Here is a 20,737-nt window from a genome sequence, read left to right as displayed (position 1 = left end):
GACTCAGCGAAAGCTTATTGCAGTCCCTGGTGGTCTAGTGGTTAGGATTCGGCGCTCTCACCGCCGCGGCCCGGGTTCGATTCCCGGTCAGGGAACATGTCTTAGGGATACTTGGGTCACCATGTCTTGCGGAGGGGCATTAATTCATATTTACGCCTATATTGACATGTGTTTCCTCCACTAACCGTTACTTCATTTGGACGTCCAAATTCACCAATCACATTTGAAATCAAGTGTTGTCCGTTCTCAACGGTTCCTTCATCTGAACAATCCCTCTTCCAATAGTCATGGTTTATTTTGTTTTTCGGCTACATACTCACTTCGTTAAATTATTTATTGTTTTATTTATTGATTCCTGAATTTATCTATGTAAATTTTGTAATTATTTATTATTACTTATTTTAGTCATTTTTCATCCTCCATACTACACCCGATTCTTTTCACCTGTATTTCTCTATCTAGCCTATGTACTTTCCTAATTACTTGCTACCATCCTGTGCTCATTAAACTGTATATTCTCATAGTTTAGAAAATGCTTTCTTTTGTTTTATGTCTAGTTGGTGGCTTTTGAAACACAGTTTGAAAGTAACACAGTACCTGATGGTCTAATGGTTAAAATTCGGCGCTCACTGCCGTGGCTGATGTTTGATTCCCGGTCAGGGAACATGTTTTAGGGATACTTGGGTCACCATGTCTTGCGGAGGGGCATTAATTCATATTTACGCCTATATTGACATGTGTTTCCTCCACTAACCGTTACTTCATTTGGACGTCCAAATTCACCAAACACATTTGAAATCCAGTGTTGTCCGTTCTCATCGGTTCCTTCATCTGAACAATCCTTCTGCTAATAGTCGTGGTTTATTTTGTTTTCCAGCTACATACTCACTTCGTTAAATGATTTATTGTTTTATTTATTGATTCCTGAATTTATCTATCTAACTTTTGTAATTATTTATTAATACTTATTTTAGTCATTTTTCATCCTCCATACTACACCCGATTCTTTTAACCTGTATTTCTCTATCTAGCCTATGTACCATCCTAATTACTTGCTACCATCCTGTGCTCATTAAACTGTATATTCTCATAGTTTAGAAAATGATGTGTTTGTTGTGTATCTAGTCATACGGTTGTCAGACTCAGCAATAGATTATTGCAGTCCCTGGTGGTCTAGTGGTTAGGATTCGGCGCTCTCACCGCCGCGGCCCGGGTTCGATTCCCGGTCAGGGAACATGTTTTAAGGATACTTGGGTCACCTTGTCTTGCGGAGGGGTGTTGATTCATATATACAACTATATTGACATGTGTTTCCTCCACTGACCATTACTTCATTTGGATGTCCAAATTCACCAAACACATTTGAAACAAACTGGTTCCTGGTCCTTCACAGTATTCTTCATTATTCCACATTTTTGATTTGATTACTCTATCTAGCTGTATCGCCAGTCACACCATGCTGTGGTTTTAATACCCAGGAGGCTTTGCTACTACTGATTTGGTGTAGGCTAAATGAAATTAATAATTAAAATGTCATTACGGAAAATGATAGGCTATAATGTGTCTTCAATGTGTTTTAGGGATACTTGGGTCACCATGTCTTGCGGAGGGGCATTAATTCATATTTACGCCTATATTGACATGTGTTTCCTCCACTAACCGTTACTTCATTTGGACGTCCAAATTCACCAATCACATTTGAAATCAAGTGTTGTCCGTTCTCACCGGTTCCTTCATCTGAACAATCCCTCTTCCAATAGTCATGGTTTATTTTGTTTTTCGGCTACATACTCACTTCGTTAAATTATTTATTGTTTTATTTATTGATTCCTGAATTTATCTATGTAAATTTTGTAATTATTTATTATTACTTATTTTAGTCATTTTTCATCCTCCATACTACACCCGATTCTTTTCACCTGTATTTCTCTATCTAGCCTATGTACTTTCCTAATTACTTGCTACCATCCTGTGCTCATTAAACTGTATATTCTCATAGTTTAGAAAATGCTTTCTTTTGTTTTATGTCTAGTTGGTGGCTTTTGAAACACAGTTTGAAAGTAACACAGTACCTGATGGTCTAATGGTTAAAATTCGGCGCTCACTGCCGTGGCTGGTGTTTGATTCCCGGTCAGGGAACATGTTTTAAGGATACTTGGGTCACCTTGTCTTGCGGAGGGGTGTTGTTTCATATATACGCCTATATTGACATGTGTTTCCTCCACTAACCGTTACTTCATTTGGACGTCCAAATTCACCAAACACATTTGAAATCCAGTGTTGTCCGTTCTCACCGGTTCCTTCATCTGAACAATCCTTCTGCTAATAGTCGTGGTTTATTTTGTTTTTCAGCTACATACTCACTTCGTTAAATGATTTATTGTTTTATTTATTGATTCCTGAATTTATCTATCTAACTTTTGTAATTATTTATTAATACTTATTTTAGTCATTTTTCATCCTCCATACTACAACCGATTCTTTTCACCTGTATTTCTCTATCTAGCCTATGTACCATCCTAATTACTTGCTACCATCCTGTGCTCATTAAACTGTATATTCTCATAGTTTAGAAAATGATGTGTTTGTTGTGTATCTAGTCGGTGCGTTGTCAGACTCAGCGAAAGCTTATTGCAGTCCCTGGTGGTCTAGTGGTTAGGATTCGGCGCTCTCACCGCCGCGGCCCGGGTTCGATTCCCGGTCAGGGAACATGTTTTAAGGATACTTGGGTCACCTTGTCTTGCGGAGGGGTGTTGATTCATATATACAACTATAATGACATGTGTTTCCTCCACTGACCATTACTTCATTTGGACGTCCAAATTCACCAAACACAATTTCGCATTGAAACAAACTGGTTCCTGGTCCTTCACAGTATTCTTCATTATTCCACATTTGATTTGATTACTCAGTATCGTAACGGACTACTCACTGTATCGCCAGTCACACCATGCTGTGGTTTTAATACCCAGGAGGCTTTAAGCTACTACTGATTTGGTGTAGGCTAAATGAAATTAATAATTAAAATGTCATTACGGAAAATGATAGGCTATAATGTGTCTTCAATGTGTTTTAGGGATACTTGGGTCACCATGTCTTGCGGAGGGGCATTAATTCATATTTACGCCTATATTGACATGTGTTTCCTCCACTAACCGTTACTTCATTTGGACGTCCAAATTCACCAATCACATTTGAAATCAAGTGTTGTCCGTTCTCACCGGTTCCTTCATCTGAACAATCCCTCTTCCAATAGTCATGGTTTATTTTGTTTTTCGGCTACATACTCACTTCGTTAAATTATTTATTGTTTTATTTATTGATTCCTGAATTTATCTATGTAAATTTTGTAATTATTTATTATTACTTATTTTAGTCATTTTTCATCCTCCATACTACACCCGATTCTTTTCACCTGTATTTCTCTATCTAGCCTATGTACTTTCCTAATTACTTGCTACCATCCTGTGCTCATTAAACTGTATATTCTCATAGTTTAGAAAATGCTTTCTTTTGTTTTATGTCTAGTTCGTGGCTTTTGAAACACAGTTTGAAAGTAACACAGTACCTGATGGTCTAATGGTTAAAATTCGGCGCTCACTGCCGTGGCTGGTGTTTGATTCCCGGTCAGGGAACATGTTTTAAGGATACTTGGGTCACCTTGTCTTGCGGAGGGGTGTTGTTTCATATATACAACTATATTGACATGTGTTTCCTCCACTGACCGTTACTTCATTTGGACGTCCAAATTCACCAAACACATTTGAAATCCAGTGTTGTCCGTTCTCATCGGTTCCTTCATCTGAACAATCCTTCTGCTAATAGTCGTGGTTTATTTTGTTTTTCAGCTACATACTCACTTCGTTAAATGATTTATTGTTTTATTTATTGATTCCTGAATTTATCTATCTAACTTTTGTAATTATTTATTAATACTTATTTTAGTCATTTTTCATCCTCCATACTACACCCGATTCTTTTAACCTGTATTTCTCTATCTAGCCTATGTACCATCCTAATTACTTGCTACCATCCTGTGCTCATTAAACTGTATATTCTCATAGTTTAGAAAATGATGTGTTTGTTGTGTATCTAGTCGGTGCGTTGTCAGACTCAGCGAAAGCTTATTGCAGTCCCTGGTGGTCTAGTGGTTAGGATTCGGCGCTCTCACCGCCGCGGCCCGGGTTCGATTCCCGGTCAGGGAACATGTTTTAAGGATACTTGGGTCACCTTGTCTTGCGGAGGGGTGTTGATTCATATATACAACTATATTGACATGTGTTTCCTCCACTGACCATTACTTCATTTGGACGTCCAAATTCACCAAACACAATTTCGCATTGAGACAAACTGGTTCCTGGTCCTTCACAGTATTCTTCATTATTCCACATTTGATTTGATTACTCAGTATCGTAACGGACTACTCGCTGTATCGCCAGTCACACCATGCTGTGGTTTTAATACCCAGGAGGCTTTAAGCTACTACTGATTTGGTGTAGGCTAAATGAAATTAATAATTAAAATGTCATTACGGAAAATGATAGGCTATAATGTGTCTTCAATGTGTTTTAGGGATACTTGGGTCACCATGTCTTGCGGAGGGGCATTAATTCATATTTACGCCTATATTGACATGTGTTTCCTCCACTAACCGTTACTTCATTTGGACGTCCAAATTCACCAAACACATTTGAAATCCAGTGTTGTCCGTTCTCACCGGTTCCTTCATCTGAACAATCCTTCTGCTAATAGTTGTGGTTTATTTTGTTTTTCAGCTACATACTCACTTCGTTAAATGATTTATTGTTTTATTTATTGATTCCTGAATTTAGCTATCTAACTTTTGTAATTATTTATTAATACTTATTTTAGTCATTTTTCATCCTCCATACTACACCCGATTCTTTTAACCTGTATTTCTCTATCTAGCCTATGTACCATCCTAATTACTTGCTACCATCCTGTGCTCATTAAACTGTATATTCTCATAGTTTAGAAAATGATGTGTTTGTTGTGTATCTAGTCGGTGCGTTGTCAGACTCAGCGAAAGCTTATTGCAGTCCCTGGTGGTCTAGTGGTTAGGATTCGGCGCTCTCACCACCGCGGCCCGGGTTCGATTCCCGGTCAGGGAACATGTTTTAAGGATACTTGGGTCACCTTGTCTTATGGAGGGGTGTTGATTCATATATACAACTATATTGACATGTGTTTCCTCCACTGACCATTACTTCATTTGGACGTCCAAATTCACCAAACACAATTTCGCATTGAAACAAACTGGTTCCTGGTCCTTCACAGTATTCTTCATTATTCCACATTTGATTTGATTACTCAGTATCGTAACGGACTACTCGCTGTATCGCCAGTCACACCATGCTGTGGTTTTAATACCCAGGAGGCTTTAAGCTACTACTGATTTGGTGTAGGCTAAATGAAATTAATAATTAAAATGTCATTACGGAAAATGATAGGCTATAATGTGTCTTCAATGTGTTTTAGGGATACTTGGGTCACCATGTCTTGCGGAGGGGCATTAATTCATATTTACGCCTATATTGACATGTGTTTCCTCCACTAACCGTTACTTCATTTGGACGTCCAAATTCACCAATCACATTTGAAATCAAGTGTTGTCCGTTCTCACCGGTTCCTTCATCTGAACAATCCCTCTTCCAATAGTCATGGTTTATTTTGTTTTTCGGCTACATACTCACTTCGTTAAATTATTTATTGTTTTATTTATTGATTCCTGAATTTATCTATGTAAATTTTGTAATTATTTATTATTACTTATTTTAGTCATTTTTCATCCTCCATACTACACCCGATTCTTTTCACCTGTATTTCTCTATCTAGCCTATGTACTTTCCTAATTACTTGCTACCATCCTGTGCTCATTAAACTGTATATTCTCATAGTTTAGAAAATGCTTTCTTTTGTTTTATGTCTAGTTCGTGGCTTTTGAAACACAGTTTGAAAGTAACACAGTACCTGATGGTCTAATGGTTAAAATTCGGCGCTCACTGCCGTGGCTGGTGTTTGATTCCCGGTCAGGGAACATGTTTTAAGGATACTTGGGTCACCTTGTCTTGCGGAGGGGTGTTGTTTCATATATACAACTATATTGACATGTGTTTCCTCCACTGACCGTTACTTCATTTGGACGTCCAAATTCACCAAACACATTTGAAATCCAGTGTTGTCCGTTCTCATCGGTTCCTTCATCTGAACAATCCTTCTGCTAATAGTCGTGGTTTATTTTGTTTTTCAGCTACATACTCACTTCGTTAAATGATTTATTGTTTTATTTATTGATTCCTGAATTTATCTATCTAACTTTTGTAATTATTTATTAATACTTATTTTAGTCATTTTTCATCCTCCATACTACACCGATTCTTTTAACCTGTATTTCTCTATCTAGCCTATGTACCATCCTAATTACTTGCTACCATCCTGTGCTCATTAAACTGTATATTCTCATAGTTTAGAAAATGATGTGTTTGTTGTGTATCTAGTCGGTACGTTGTCACACTCAGCGAAAGCTTATTGCAGTCCCTGGTGGTCTAGTGGTTAGGATTCGGCGCTCTCACCGCCGCGGCCCGGGTTCGATTCCCGGTCAGGGAACATATTTTAAGGATACTTGGGTCACCTTGTCTTGAGGGTGTTGATTCATATATACAACTATATTGACATGTGTTTCCTCCACTGACCGTTACTTCATTTGGACGTCCAAATTCACCAAACACAATTTCGCATTGAAACAAACTGGTTCCTGGTCCTTCACAGTATTCTTCATTATTCCACATTTGATTTGATTACTCAGTATCATAACCACCATGCTGTGGTTTTAATACCCAGGAGGCTTTAAGCTACTACTGATTTGGTGTAGGCTAAATGAAATTAATAATTAAAATGTCATTACGGAAAATGATAGGCTATAATGTGTCTTCAATGTGTTTTAGGGATACTTGGGTCACCATGTCTTGCGGAGGGGCATTAATTCATATATGCGCCTATATTGACATGTGTTTCCTCCACTGACCGTTACTTCATTTGGACGTCCAAATTCACCAAACACATTTGAAATCAAGTGTTGTCCGTTCTCACCGGTTCCTTCATCTGAACAATCCCTCCTCTAATAGTCATGGTTTATTTTGTTTTTCAGCTACATACCCACTTCGTTAAATGATTTATTGTTTTATTTATTGATTCCTGAATTTATCTATCTAACTTTTGTAATTATTTATTATTACTTATTTTAGTCATTTTTCATCCTCCATACTACACCATATTCTTTTCACCTGTATTTCTCTATCTAGCCTATGTACTATCCTAATTACTTGCTACCATCCTGTGCTCATTAAATTGTATATTCTCATAGTTTAGAAAATGCTTTCTTTTATTTTATGTGTAGTTCGCAACTTTTGAAACACAATTTGAAAGTAACACAGTCCCTGATGGTCTAATGGTTAAAATTCGGCGCTCACTGCCATGGCTGGTGTTTGATTCCCGGTCAGGGAACATGTTTCTGGGATAGTTGGGTCACTGTATCTTTCGGAGGGGATGTTAATTCATACATACGTAAATGTTGACATGTGTTTCCATCACTGGCTTCATTTGGATGTCCAAATTCACGCAAGTAACAAATACATTGGAAATACGTCATTCTTGGTTCTCACTGGTTCCTTCATCTGAACAACAGCTCTTCTAATAGTGATGGTTGATTTTGTTTTCCAGATACATTCACACTCCGAGTCAAAGTTTCAGCTCTTTAAGCTCCGTGTCAGACTTCAAGCTCTTGGAAATTCTGGGACAAAAGAATGTTATTATTAAATGATTTATTCTTTTATTTATTGATTGCTGTATTTATTTATCTAGTCTATTTACCATTCTATATGCCTGTTACCACCCTGTGCTCATTAAACTGTATATTCTCATAGTTTAGAAAATGATGTCTTTGTTGTGTATCTAGTCGCACGGTTGTCAGACTCAGCGTGAAATTATTGCAGTCCCTGGTGGTCTAGTGGTTAGGATTCGGCTCTCTCACCGCCGCGGCCCGGTCAGGGAACATGTTTTAGGGATACTTGGGTCACCTTGGATTGCGGAGGGGTGTTGATTCATATATACGCCTATATTGACATGTGTTTCCTCCACTGACCGTTACTTCATTTGGACGTCCAAATTCACCAAACACATTTGAAATCCAGTGTTGTCCGTTCTCACCGGTTCCTTCATCTGAACAATCCCTCCTCTAATAGTCATGGTTTATTTTGTTTTTCAGCTACATACCCACTTCGTTAAATGATTTATTGTTTTATTTATTGATTCCTGAATTTATCTATGTAAATTTTGTAATTATTTATTATTACTTATTTTAGTCATTTTTCATCCTCCATACTACACCATATTCTTTTCACCTGTATTTCTCTATCTAGCCTATGTACTATCCTAATTACTTGCTACCATCCTGTGCTCATTAAATTGTATATTCTTATAGTTTAGAAAATGCTTTCTTTTATTTTATGTGTAGTTCGCAACTTTTGAAACACAATTTGAAAGTAACACAGTCCCTGGTGGTCTAGTGGTTAGGATTCGGTGCTCTCACCGCCGCGGCCCGGGACGAATCCCGGTCAGGGAACATGTTGTAGGGATACTTGGGTCACTGTGTCTTGCGGAGGGGTATTAATTCATATATACGCATACATTGACACGTGTTTCCTCCACTAACCGTTACTTCATTTGGACGTCCAAATTCACCAATCACATTTGAAATCAAGTGTTGTCCGTTCCCACCTGTTCCTTCATCTGAACAATCCCTCTTCCAATAGTCGTGGTTTATTTTGTTTTTCAGCTACATACTCACTTCGTTAAATGAGTTATTGTTTTATTTATTGATTCCTGAATTTATCTATCTAACTTTTGTAATTATTTATTAATACTTATTTTAGTCAATTTTCATCCTCCATACTACACCCGATTCTTTTCACCTGTATTTCTCTATCTAGCCTAGGTACCATCCTAATTACTTGCTATCATCCTGTGCTCATTAAACTGTATATTCTCATAGTTTAGAAAATGATGTGTTTGTTGTGTATCTAGTCGGTGCGTTGTCAGACTCAGCGAAAGCTTATTGCAGTCCCTGGTGGTCTAGTGGTTAGGATTCGGCGCTCTCACCGCCGCGGCCCGGGTTCGATTCCCGGTCAGGGAACATGTTTTAAGGATACTTGGGTCACCTTGTCTTGCGGAGGGGTGTTGATTCATGTATACAACTATATTGACATGTGTCGAACTGGTTCCTGGTCCTTCACAGTATTCTTCATTATTCCACATTTGATTTGATTACTGTATCGCCAGTCACACCATGCTGTGGTTTTAATACCCAGGAGGCTTTAAGCTAATACTGATTTGGTGTAGGCTAAATGAAATTAATAATTAAAATGTCATTACGGAAAATGATAGGCTATAATGTGTCTTCAGTGTGTTTTATTGGTCACCGTGATCATAATTTCGTTTGCACTTACCGAACTTTTAAGACGCTCAACGGCTGTTTTTATTCGGCCAACATCCTACTAACCGTTAACTCACCTACAAGTCGAAGTAGGAGAAATAGGTGAAAAGGGAAGTGGTGTCAGGTGTCACCCATGGCACCCAGTGCTATCTGCTTCGTTGCGGTCTGAATGATCTCGGCCCCTCTTTAATCTCCGCTGTCGCGTGCTGGATCTTGTTATCCACTGACGTACTGCAGCGAGGTTTATTCACTCGTCGTGATGTCATCGCATATGTTCGTCCTTCTGCCGGATATTGACCTGCAGCAAGCGACAAAAAAAAAAATAATAATAATAATAATCAACGCGGGAACTTCCTGCCTTCACAACAAAAACGCCGGGTTCGGTGTGTGCGTACATGTTCTCTGCTTTGCTGTTGCAAAAAAAAAAGAAAAAAAAGGAAAAAAAAGAAAATGGCTCTATGTAGTTTGTTGCCCCGTCTGCTTTCTGCTCGGACGCATTCCCACTCAATACGATGCTGCCAAATTGTGGACAGTGTGACGGGATTATTGTATTGTTGTGAAAAGGAGCAGTGATTTCAAAAACTCTCAATGTACTATGCAGCGCTTCTCAAGGCAGCCAGCATTTTAGATCTATAACAAGAAAAAAAAAAGAAGAAGAATTTGTTTCGGACTTTATCCTTTTTATTTGGACATTAATTGAAAGCAATGTCCTTCACAGGTCGTTGAAAAAACCCAAATTCACAGAAACAACACTGAGGACATTTTCTTGTTGTCCCTGGTGCTTCTGCAACCCCAAACATACTTTGAGTAACCCATTTACTGAAAGCATGTTCGAAGACATATATATAAACTCTACTTGGAATAATAACTTGAGTAGGGTTGAGATATGGTTCATTGACCTGATTAAAACGCTCTATAATTACACCTACTCTTTCTCCATTAGTTACGAATCCAGGCTAAATCTATATGTAAATATTGTTTACTGGAAAAGGGACGTCTCCTCTTTCACTGAAAAACATCCATTCTCAGTGTATGTGAACTAGAGGGTTCAAGTTTCCACATAACACATGTTTACATATTGCACCATGACTGGCTCTAAACTAGCTGAGATGTCAGAAATTCTGCTGGTACATCTGCCAAGGATGAAATTCAAAACAGCCCTATTGTGAAACACCCTGCGCACACATCATTCTGCAAGCATCCAGGTGATGTAACAACAAGCAGGACATATTTGGAGTGGAGAGGGACTTGAAATCTACGAGGTATGTTTTCAGTGTTGCTTCAGAAATATTGAAAGTGGACAAAAAAAAAACGCATTTATTCACCACTGCTGTATTAACTAGTGCCAGTGCTTTACGAGAAGATGTACAGCAAATATGTGTAGGACTAACCATAAATAACATGGTATCACTTGGCAGCAAAGATTAGTCTTAAATTGGAGATGCTTTTACTTTGAATCACAGGACCGGAAGTTCTGTGTTTCGCTATGGCTACTTGACACTGTCCAGTCTTCACACACACACACTTCAGAGGAATGCAGCTCTCGTAGCCAACTACGCTGTAAGTATCCGTTGTAGTATTGTCTTCACGTTGGATTCAGTCGAATGTGTAACTTGCCGGTAGTATACCGATGTCATTAATCGTATATTTTCCTAACTGAAGTCACAAACAGCGAGAGCCGGTGTTTATAGAGTACGTTAGGTGGTTAGCAGCTAGGCTAGCGTTAGCCGTCTTCCGTCGCTGGGATTCCCTTTATTTCTTCCTTTAAAACAGTTTGTATTCCTTCAATCTGGAATAAATTGAATAGGTTGTACCTTTGGGCAGGCGTTTCCCTTCGTGTTTGTGGCAATAAGCTCGTTCTTGATGCTGCTTTTACTAATGGTAATCCACGAGGAAAATGTTTCTGCTGCCTGCTTGTAACGCAGGCGGCAGAGTCGCCACTCAGCATCTTTTATAGCGCTCACCAGTGTGTTATCAGCTAGAATCAGGAATTGTTTTATTTTAACCGTGTTTGTTTGTTTGTTTTTTAATATAGCTCAGTCATTTTAATAAGGGTTAATGGAGTGAAATGATATATACTCGGGAGGTTTAGCTAAACCCCAGTCCCTTTAACTGAGCCAGAGTATCTGGTCCAGGGAGGAGATGATGTAAGTAGGACTGGTATGCAGGGGTCTGACATCAGCGAGAGAAGTCTCTGAAAACTAGAGCTGCGTCGACTCGGGCCAAATAAGGAGGAAAGAAGCCCAGGTAATAAGAGGTGATTCGCCCTGTAGGTGGAAAATGGTAATTCTGGCTTTTATCCCAGGCCAAACCTACTCGCATATCATTGTTTTGGTCGCTGTGCTGTGTGTGTGTGTGTGTGTGTGTGTGTGTGTGTGTGTGTGTGTGTGTGTGTGTGTGTGTGTAATATTTCCACTCCAGCCCCCGCCGGTCTCCACTGGGTTTATATCGTTCTCTTTTTCACTGCAGTGAATCTCAAGGCATCACTCCCGTCGCACCATGGCTGGCTTCAGGCAAGAGGATGTCGAGTTGTACTATGAGATGGGAGAGGAGCTGGGCAGGTATGTCGTGAAGATTTCCTGACTTTTCTTCTCTGACAAAACACGTTGTGTATGAAAGCATCTGGCTGAAAATCCTACATGTAAACACACTGCTCATGCATGGCCTTAACGTGTGTCCTGGGTGTCCCAGTTGCCGGACGACATCCCGAAATACAACTTTCAGTGCACACACAACACATTAATGATGCTTTAAGATCTGTTCATTTAAACATGTTTGAAGGTTATCAGAGAGTCATGTGTCCACATGCTGTCTGTAGCGTTGTATGACTACATATTCCTACCTGATGGCATTGAAAAACTGTGTTTTTAGTTCGTAGTGTGTACATAGAATAATAGTTCATTTTCATACATGAAACAAATGAGACAAGTTTGTAAAACAAAGTATAGTCTCCTCAGTTATCTTTTCTAGCTTTAAGGCAGTGCACATATGTTTTTTTTTTTGGTTTGTTAGTTTTGTTTTTGTTTTTTCTGATTATTAGTGCTTGTAGTTTTCCATAAATAAATAAATAAAATAAAAAATGTGAGCGTGAAGTGTGATCAAATCGCACATGATTACTTGAGATTTACTCAAGATGCATTTTAATGCCAGCTGTGAGCTGCCCTCCATCCAAAACTTTAGGTCTGAACAGGGCCAAAATTCTCAAGCATGTGTCAGCAACATATTGAATATCCTTTTATACCCTGTTACGCTGTGCTTGATGGTTTGGGAATGAGTCATCAAGTTTTGGTACTTTCAACTCAACTGTCTACCTTAGCTATCTTTTTTCTGCAGTAATGCAGCAAAAGCAAGACATCACTGCCTCTCAACCCGCCTTTCCACCTCTGTTGTGGTGTAGTGTCTCAAAAGGAGAGGTGTGTGTGTGTGTGTGTGTGTGTGTGTGTGTGTGTGTGTGTGTGTGTGTGCGCTCACATAGAATGGTATGCAGACATTAAATTAAATTCTCTGTACAGGCATGCAGTGTGAAATGCTGTCTTCATACCAGCACATTGGTCTTATTGTTTGTGTCAGTAATGTTTTTCATTCTTTGCCTTTTTAAACCACAATCTGTTGGTTGCTAATAGGTGATTTTGTAACAAAACTATAGACTACATACATTAATTGTCCACTATTTTTAATTACAGCAATTAATATTATGTTCTGTGTTGACTATGTACTGTTTTGCTTTGTGTAGCTTCAGCCTCACATGTCACTTTTTAAGCTAGTTTTCTACTTTGATAACTAACAATTATTTTCATTACCAACTATTCTATTAATTATTATTTTCATTCATCCCGTTACCTAGTCTAGTGTTAACTAGCCCAAGGGTCAGGAACAAAAGGTGGGTGTCCTTGATAAATCTGTGGGGACACAAGACCACTGCAAAAATTTCCATTCTACCAAGTCATTTATTATTACTACTTAACTAGTGCACCAACCTGTCTTCTGCTTTCTTGCTTATAAAAACAACGACTCTCGTTTCTATAAATTGTTGAAACAAGTTGAATTCTTTTGGAAACAGATTGAAATATTCCCACTGCAGTGGCAGATTACTTTAGTTTTTGTTAAGAAAACTAGTTTTTTATAATTTGATTACGGACAGAAATGACTTGATAGGATGTATATTTTTTTTACAGTGAAGATTTTCTGTCTTTTTTTTTTTTCCTTGGGAAATATTGGATACTACCTCTTTGAGCCTCTGAAAACCCCTCAAATGAAGCAATCTGATAAAGAAAAAACAGTCTTTGGTTTAACCATAGGTTTACATTGAGGCCCTTATCTGTGATGAGGGGTCACAAGCCAGAAAAGGTGGGAAGCACTGACTTAGTTTGTAAAATATTAAAAGCAACGATCTCCCAAAGTCATGTCTTAATATAGCTTACGTACTCTGACCAGCAGCCAAGAATTCAATCATTACAATAACATGAAACTGGAAAAACACAAAAGGGCAAGTCTAAGTAGCTGTGGTGATATAACTGGCAACTTTGCTATTGTTACTTGATCAATGACTACACTGATGACGGATCAACAATTATCATCAAACTTTAAGATGATTTTCTTTCATTTGGCTAAGTAATTAAGTAATCGTTTAAGTCCTACATGCTTTTGCATGTAATAAAATAATATTGTCCTTAATCTCTCCTTCCTGCAGCGGACAGTTTGCCATCGTTCGCAAGTGTAAGGAGAAGAGCACAGGCGTTGAGTACGCGGCCAAGTTCATAAAGAAGCGGCGGCTGTCGTCCAGCCGGCGAGGGGTGAGCCGCGAAGAGATCGAGCGCGAGGTCAACATCCTGCGGGAGATCCAGCACAGCAACATCATCACCCTGCACGACATCTTTGAAAACAAGACGGATGTGATCTTGATCCTGGAGCTGGTGTCCGGAGGAGAACTGTTCGACTTCCTGGCTGAGAAGGAATCTCTGACGGAGGAGGAGGCCACCCAGTTTCTCAAACAGATCCTGGACGGCGTTCAGTATCTCCACTCCAAACGCATCGCTCACTTTGACCTCAAGGTCAGCAGAGTGTGTGGTTAAGACAGCCTGTTTGTGAGGCTCTGGGCCAACGGTCGTAAATGACACGTTGGTGAGAAGCTCAGTTAAGGTGTTAGAAGAAGTTTGTGTTGTACTGTAAGTAGCTGGCACTTCTGTGTTCTGAGCGGTTTTTCCATCTGTAACCCAGGATAGAGCTGTAGGCACACAAGGCTGCCCTGCTGTTTGTGGGGAAAATGTATGCAGTATCTGGGCAGGGCAAAACTGAAAGATGTCTTTGGCTGATGATTTTTGTAGAGCTGCAATGATTAATCCATCAAAAGAAAATTAATCTGCAACTATTTTGATAATCTGTTTATTATTTCAGCCAGTTTTCAAGCGAACATGTTGCAATTTTGCCGGTTTAGCTTCTCAAATGTGAGAATATGTGAAATATCTTCTTTTTTTTTTTTTTTTTTTGAACTAATCAATAGACAAATCGAAGATTTTAAGATGTTACTTGGGCTGTGGGGAGTTTGAATGAGCGTTTTTCAATTCTTGTTTACATTTCATAGACTGAACGGATAATTGAGAAAATAATCAGCATCAATAAGGAAAATAATTGTTAGTTGCAGCCCTAGTTTTGAATAATGTAATGATATTTTTGGGATGGCTATTCCCTTGTTGTCTTTTAATATACAGATACAATGAAATTAACTTGTTATGTGGACGTGATAAGCAAACAGATGAGTGGCTTTCATTGTTCATTACAGTCAGCTACAGCGGTCTATTTATTCCAGAAAAATGCATCATTTAATTTTAATTCATGCATTAAGACCAAGAAAAAATGAGAATTCAGCTACAGTATATCAAATTGAACTTAATTTATATAGCAGCCTTCACACAGCAATACGTAAATATCAAAACATTCTATTATTCAAACTCCCAAATGATACTTCTCATAAGACAGTTGCATTATTATGTTGATACATGGCTAAGCTGTCCTTACTAGCAGATCTGTTTGGAGCTTTACATTGTGATTAGTTTCTATAGTGCTACTCTAAATTGCCTGGATCCAACCCGGTGTCAGATGAGATGGCTTTGAAGGACAAACAAACTTGGAAATGTACCTTAATAATGCCTGTAACGTGAAACGGGGTCACTCATAGTGACAAACCCACAAGGAATTATTACCCGACTATGCAGTTCTCCTCACCTTCTAGAACGTCGTAGCATCTTTTTGTTTTTACGGCCCACAAACTACACACTCTGCTCTCATCAGCCTCGTTTCCAGACATAGCCAGCCATTTGTTGATTTAAATAACAATTCGCTGATAAACCCGCTGTATACCCCCTGCCCAGCAACAAACAGCAGACAGAAGAAGTTAACGTGAACATAGTGGAGCATTTAGCAGCTAAAGATCCAAATATTTCCCTCAGGAGTCAGTGGATCTCAAAGGACTTTGGACTTAAATTCATCAGGTGGACACAAACGTGACTCCAAATCAACACAAATGTTGCTCTGTGTCTGTTTTATTGTATAAATAAGTGACTGTTGCAACTGAACTTTAAAAGGTGATCATTTGTTACTGTGTTTTTTTTTTGGTTTTTTTTTCCAGTTTGTTCCTCTGCCCGCAAGTGGCCAAAATATCCATTAATGCAGCTTTAATGTTAGACAAAGGGAAATCAAGTGCCCTGGTAACTCTGTGTATATGTGTACTAAATGAAAACATTTCCCCCTTCTCTCACTCTTTTCTTTTTCAGCCTGAGAATATCATGCTGCTGGACAAGAACGTCCCCAACCCCAGGATCAAACTGATTGACTTTGGGATTGCTCATCAGATTAAAGCAGGAAACGAGTTCAAGAACATCTTTGGAACGCCAGAGTTTGTCGGTGAGATCCTCCAACATATCCAATTCACACAGTTAAAAGTTCCACTTTCAAAATCCCAGATCAGTTTTTTTTTGTTGTAGTTTTTGCCCACGCTGGCAAGTGAGTTGAACCTTGTAAGTGGCTGATGGTGTGTTTCAGATCCCCACATCTGGTTTGAATTAAAGAGTTCATTCCTTTGTGTTTTACAGCGCCAGAAATAGTCAACTATGAGCCACTTGGACTGGAGGCAGACATGTGGTAAGATGTCAGCATGTTTTTTTTTTTTCTTTTTTCTTGTTTTTTTGAATTTCCACTGAAGCTGTATACTGACATGTGCGGCAGTTCCCATTCATGTGTGCTTCTCATCTTCTCTGCAGGAGCATCGGAGTAATCACATACATTCTGTGAGTAGTGTTTCACTTCATGACAGGCTGTTTTCATTTGTAGAAACAGAAATCACTTCACCACTCCTCCATATGTGGTCTAAAGCAAAACCTCTGTCTGCGTTAGGTTGAGTGGTGCTTCTCCGTTTCTGGGCGAGACCAAGCAGGAGACCCTGACTAACATCTCAGCTGTCAACTACGACTTTGATGAGGAGTATTTCAGCAATACCAGTGAGCTGGCCAAAGACTTCATACGGCGCCTGTTGGTAAAGGATCCAAAGTAAGACTATCGTCTCATTTAAAGCCACAAGAAAAGGAGAGAAATGTCTGTTATGTAAAGATATAAAAGTCTAAACTCTGTCATTTTCTCACCGGTGGATTATTTTCTTTCGCAGGAAGAGGATGACGATTGATGACAGTCTTGAGCACCCTTGGATTAAGGTGGGCGTTTTATTTAGCATTTATATCTGGTTTTACAGTTAAAACATTCACAGTCACATTTGCAGTTCAGCTGCTGAGCTGTCTATTCATATTAAGAAACTTTTTTTGATCATAGTTTTTTTTTTTTTTTTTTTCCTCATTAAGAAATATTTCTAAGCTCATACATATTTAATGTTCTGAAAGTGCTAAGGAATGAATCTATGCTTTTGTGTCTACATGACTAGATTACTGTAATTCGTTATACTTCTGCCACAGCCAAAGAGATATAGCTCGTGGATATATTGTTCAAAATGCTGCAGCCCATCCTCTAACACAGAAAGAGCACAGGGAGCACATTACTCCATGACTCAATTGCAGTGCAGTTAAGTTATAAGTAGTGTATGTGTCGGCTGATAAGCAACAAGAAATTGTAATAGGGCAACACCAAAGATATGTTTGAGGATATTTAAAAAACGGTCCAGGTTTCATTACATAGTTTTTCCACCTGAGAGCGCTGCAGTTAATTTGTAGCCTAACTGCAACAAATCCTAGTCAGTACATACCTTAGTCACAATTCTTTAATAAAGCAAATTTAAGTCCCTTTCAAAAGTTTTTGTTTATGTTCTGTGTTTATGTAACAAAATGAATATTGACAGAGTTACCAATTTTTTTAAACCCTCAAATATCAGTAATGGTGTTGGCCTCAAAAATCCAGTATCAGTTGGGATATCTTATCTAATTACCATCCTTATTTCAAACCTTTGCATTTTTCTTCTGCAGGTGATTAAGAGGCGGAACGTGCGCCAGGAGGAAAGAGACCACAAACCCGAGCGCCGGCGCCTGAAGACCACTCGTCTGAAGGAGTACACCATCAAGTCCCACTCCAGCATGCCACCTAACAACACCTACGTCAACTTCGAGCGCTTCTCCCAGGTACTCGAGGAGATCGCAGCGGCAGAGGAAGGCCTGAAGGAGCTGGAGCGCAATCAGCGCTCGTGCCAAGAGGACGTGGCGGCGCTGCTGTCTATCTATGAGGAGAAGGAGGGCTGGTACAAAGAGGAGAACCAGAGCATCTCCAGCGACCTGAGCCACATACGCCAAGAGCTGCAGCGCTCTCAGGCCCAGCGCAAGAAGTGCCAGGAGGACGCCCGGGTCACCATGCAAGCCGCCAACATCCTCAAGCGCAGGTTTGGGCGCTTGGAAAACCGCTACGAGGCCCTGGCTGAGCAGGTGGCCTCTGAGGTCCGCTGGGTGGAGGAGCTGGTCAAGTCCATATCTGCAGAGAAGGACGGGCTCAGCTCTGGCAGTATGCCCTGAGCCGGGCTGATGTCCAACAATGACATTTTCACTCTCCGGTCTCCTCCTGCCTGTCTTCTCTGCATGTGTGCTACGCAGCTCACATGTTTGAGTGGGTCAGTTGTCATCATAAGCTATGCCGCTGCTGTCCGTCGGGAAAGATGTTCCACCCTGTTTATTTCATGCTTGAGAGAACCAGCAAGAAGCGGAGAGGCAACATACTGAACCCATTTCCCCGTGAAAAGGCTCATTCCTGTGTTTTTATAAATTAATTTATAATTTTAGAGATTTTTATGTAATGTAATTCAGCTTTGTGCATTATAGTTACCAAATTATTTGCAAACCACATTGGCTTTTTCTTGTTCGTTGGTATTGCAGATGGAGAAACAGTTGTTTATTTTTATTACCCTGGTTTTCTTTTTAGAAACTAAATTACATTATGAATCTTCTAGTACTTTAAAAGTCATAGACGTCTGCTTATTTTTTCTCCAGCCTCAGGTTATTAGGTTATTTGCTAGTTATGTGAGAAAGCTTCACAATATACAGCTTGTAGTTTCAGGTTTGCACAGATTTCAGGGGTATTTATTTATCCGGTTACATGCATTTTAGATTTGATTGCAGCTGACGTTAAATTTCTCTCATATGTTGGGACAGAGTGTGGACTCTAAAGGATGCAATAAACAAAAAGCCCTGAGCATAGAAGTTTGAAAGTAATGCTTTATTTTGCAGGTCCATTGTTTCAGAATTTCTTGACATTTTCCTGGAAAGTACCATGTATGGTAATAATTACAGGGAATATAGACACGCCATTACAATCAGTCAAATTAGTTGTGATTTGCAGAGGAATTTCCCTGAAAGATATTGCTCCATTTAAACCCCAGTACATATTTATTAATCATTCATTTATTATTGGAAAGTTTAGCCTTGATATTTGCTGAATTGTGTGTTTTGTAGACACATTTTGCATTTTCATGTTCAGCTCACCTGCTGTCCTCTGACTAAAAAGTCTCAAGGCTGCCCTAGCACTACATAGCACTGGACATTAACTGGATCATTCTCTACTTTACCTGTAATTAGCGCCATATAACATGGTTGTTTTCAAGAAACAACCCAGGAAATTATTTGGAAATTAATCAGAGTTCAAGGACCTATAAAATAAAGCGTTACCAGATTTGAGAATGTATAAACTCATCTTTGCAGTGCCTGTACACAGATAGACCTTATCGCCTCCTTGAGCACTCACCTGTTACCGAGTTAATGACATTTCTATCAAATTGATATCGCTCAATGTCTTAAACGCCACAACTTTTTGCACAGTAGCCTTGTAAACCAAATAGTGTGCATGGACACTTTCTTTATATACTGTATCTCTGTTAGTTTTTTTTTTTCTGTTTTCATCCAGACCATCCCTGCACACTTGAAACATTCCATCGATAAGTTTCACATCCAGGCAACACATTCCCCGTGTATAGCATAGAAAAGTATATGATATAGTCAGTAGTATTTTTCAGTAGAGAAATGTACTCATTTGCACTTAAATGATTATAGCAATGTTCCAAAATATATTTTAATCTGTCTCTAAGGTGTAAGATGGAGCTGTAAAATGAACTGTCTAGGTTTGTTTCAAATAAACAAAGTTATCACTGTAACTAAGTCTCACTTATGTGTTGTTATTGTGTGAATGGGAACTGATCTCACTTGAACTTAATTCTATCTTTACACTACGTAACAGTAAGATTATTATCCTGGTTGGCGAAATAGCTTGTTGGTGCACATTGTCATGACTCAGGCAAGACCTTGTAAAAGAACCCCCCCCCCGTTTGATTATATGAATACATAAACACAGAGGTTAGGTATGAAAATGATGTTTAAGGTTCATGTTCTTACTGACAGCCCATATTGTGCTCAGTCTCTGGAATGACTGTTTAGATGATGAATGTAATGACCGTGGTAGTGATGGTAGTTATCCTTAACTATTATTTTCATATTATCTAATTTTCTAAATTTACCTTTTTCTGTTTCTTTATATCTTTCAGAGAAAATTAAAAAAAACAAAACATGTCATGTAACATGTAAATGTGACAGGCTTAACAGAGGGTTGGTAATATTTGTCAGCTGACCTATTCTTATATACCAGAAAGACAAAATGTATATCCTTGGAGCTGTTGTGCCAAAGGTAGAACTGTTGTGGTTATTTCAGTTAAGGTTTTTATCCACGACTACAAACTGTCACATCCACAGTCGACTG

At 39.0% G+C, this 20,737-nt stretch overlaps 1 protein-coding gene and 7 non-coding genes across 8 annotated transcripts; all 8 read left to right on the top strand.

Annotated features, from left to right (window-relative positions):
• The first annotated feature begins 23 nt into the window (after positions 1 to 23).
• On the top strand, positions 24 to 95 carry trnae-cuc. Its single transcript has one exon. It is a non-coding gene; the product is annotated as a tRNA-Glu (tRNA).
• A 1,067-nt stretch (positions 96 to 1,162) lies between these two features.
• trnae-cuc lies at positions 1,163 to 1,234 on the top strand. The gene has a single exon. It is a non-coding gene; the product is annotated as a tRNA-Glu (tRNA).
• A 1,403-nt stretch (positions 1,235 to 2,637) lies between these two features.
• On the top strand, positions 2,638 to 2,709 carry trnae-cuc. The gene has a single exon. It is a non-coding gene; the product is annotated as a tRNA-Glu (tRNA).
• Positions 2,710 to 4,133: 1,424 nt separating this feature from the next.
• Positions 4,134 to 4,205, top strand: trnae-cuc. Its single transcript has one exon. It is a non-coding gene; the product is annotated as a tRNA-Glu (tRNA).
• Positions 4,206 to 5,060: 855 nt separating this feature from the next.
• trnae-cuc lies at positions 5,061 to 5,132 on the top strand. Its single transcript has one exon. It is a non-coding gene; the product is annotated as a tRNA-Glu (tRNA).
• A 1,423-nt stretch (positions 5,133 to 6,555) lies between these two features.
• Positions 6,556 to 6,627, top strand: trnae-cuc. The gene has a single exon. It is a non-coding gene; the product is annotated as a tRNA-Glu (tRNA).
• A 2,512-nt stretch (positions 6,628 to 9,139) lies between these two features.
• Positions 9,140 to 9,211, top strand: trnae-cuc. Its single transcript has one exon. It is a non-coding gene; the product is annotated as a tRNA-Glu (tRNA).
• A 1,516-nt stretch (positions 9,212 to 10,727) lies between these two features.
• Positions 10,728 to 20,148, top strand: dapk3 (death-associated protein kinase 3). Its single transcript, XM_040144257.1, has 10 exons — positions 10,728 to 10,773; positions 10,975 to 11,071; positions 11,981 to 12,072; positions 14,202 to 14,562; positions 16,282 to 16,411; positions 16,600 to 16,648; positions 16,768 to 16,794; positions 16,901 to 17,053; positions 17,169 to 17,214; positions 17,974 to 20,148. Exons 3-10 carry the CDS (start codon positions 12,011 to 12,013, stop codon positions 18,508 to 18,510), a joined length of 1,365 nt encoding a protein of 454 aa, XP_040000191.1. The 5' UTR covers positions 10,728 to 10,773; positions 10,975 to 11,071; positions 11,981 to 12,010; the 3' UTR covers positions 18,511 to 20,148.
• The last annotated feature ends 589 nt before the right edge of the window (positions 20,149 to 20,737 follow it).

The sequence above is a fragment of the Xiphias gladius genome, chromosome 14 (genome assembly GCF_016859285.1).
Source record: "Xiphias gladius isolate SHS-SW01 ecotype Sanya breed wild chromosome 14, ASM1685928v1, whole genome shotgun sequence".
In the NCBI taxonomy this organism is placed as follows: domain Eukaryota; kingdom Metazoa; phylum Chordata; class Actinopteri; order Istiophoriformes; family Xiphiidae; genus Xiphias; species Xiphias gladius.
This window is presented reverse-complemented; position numbering and strand designations above follow the sequence as displayed.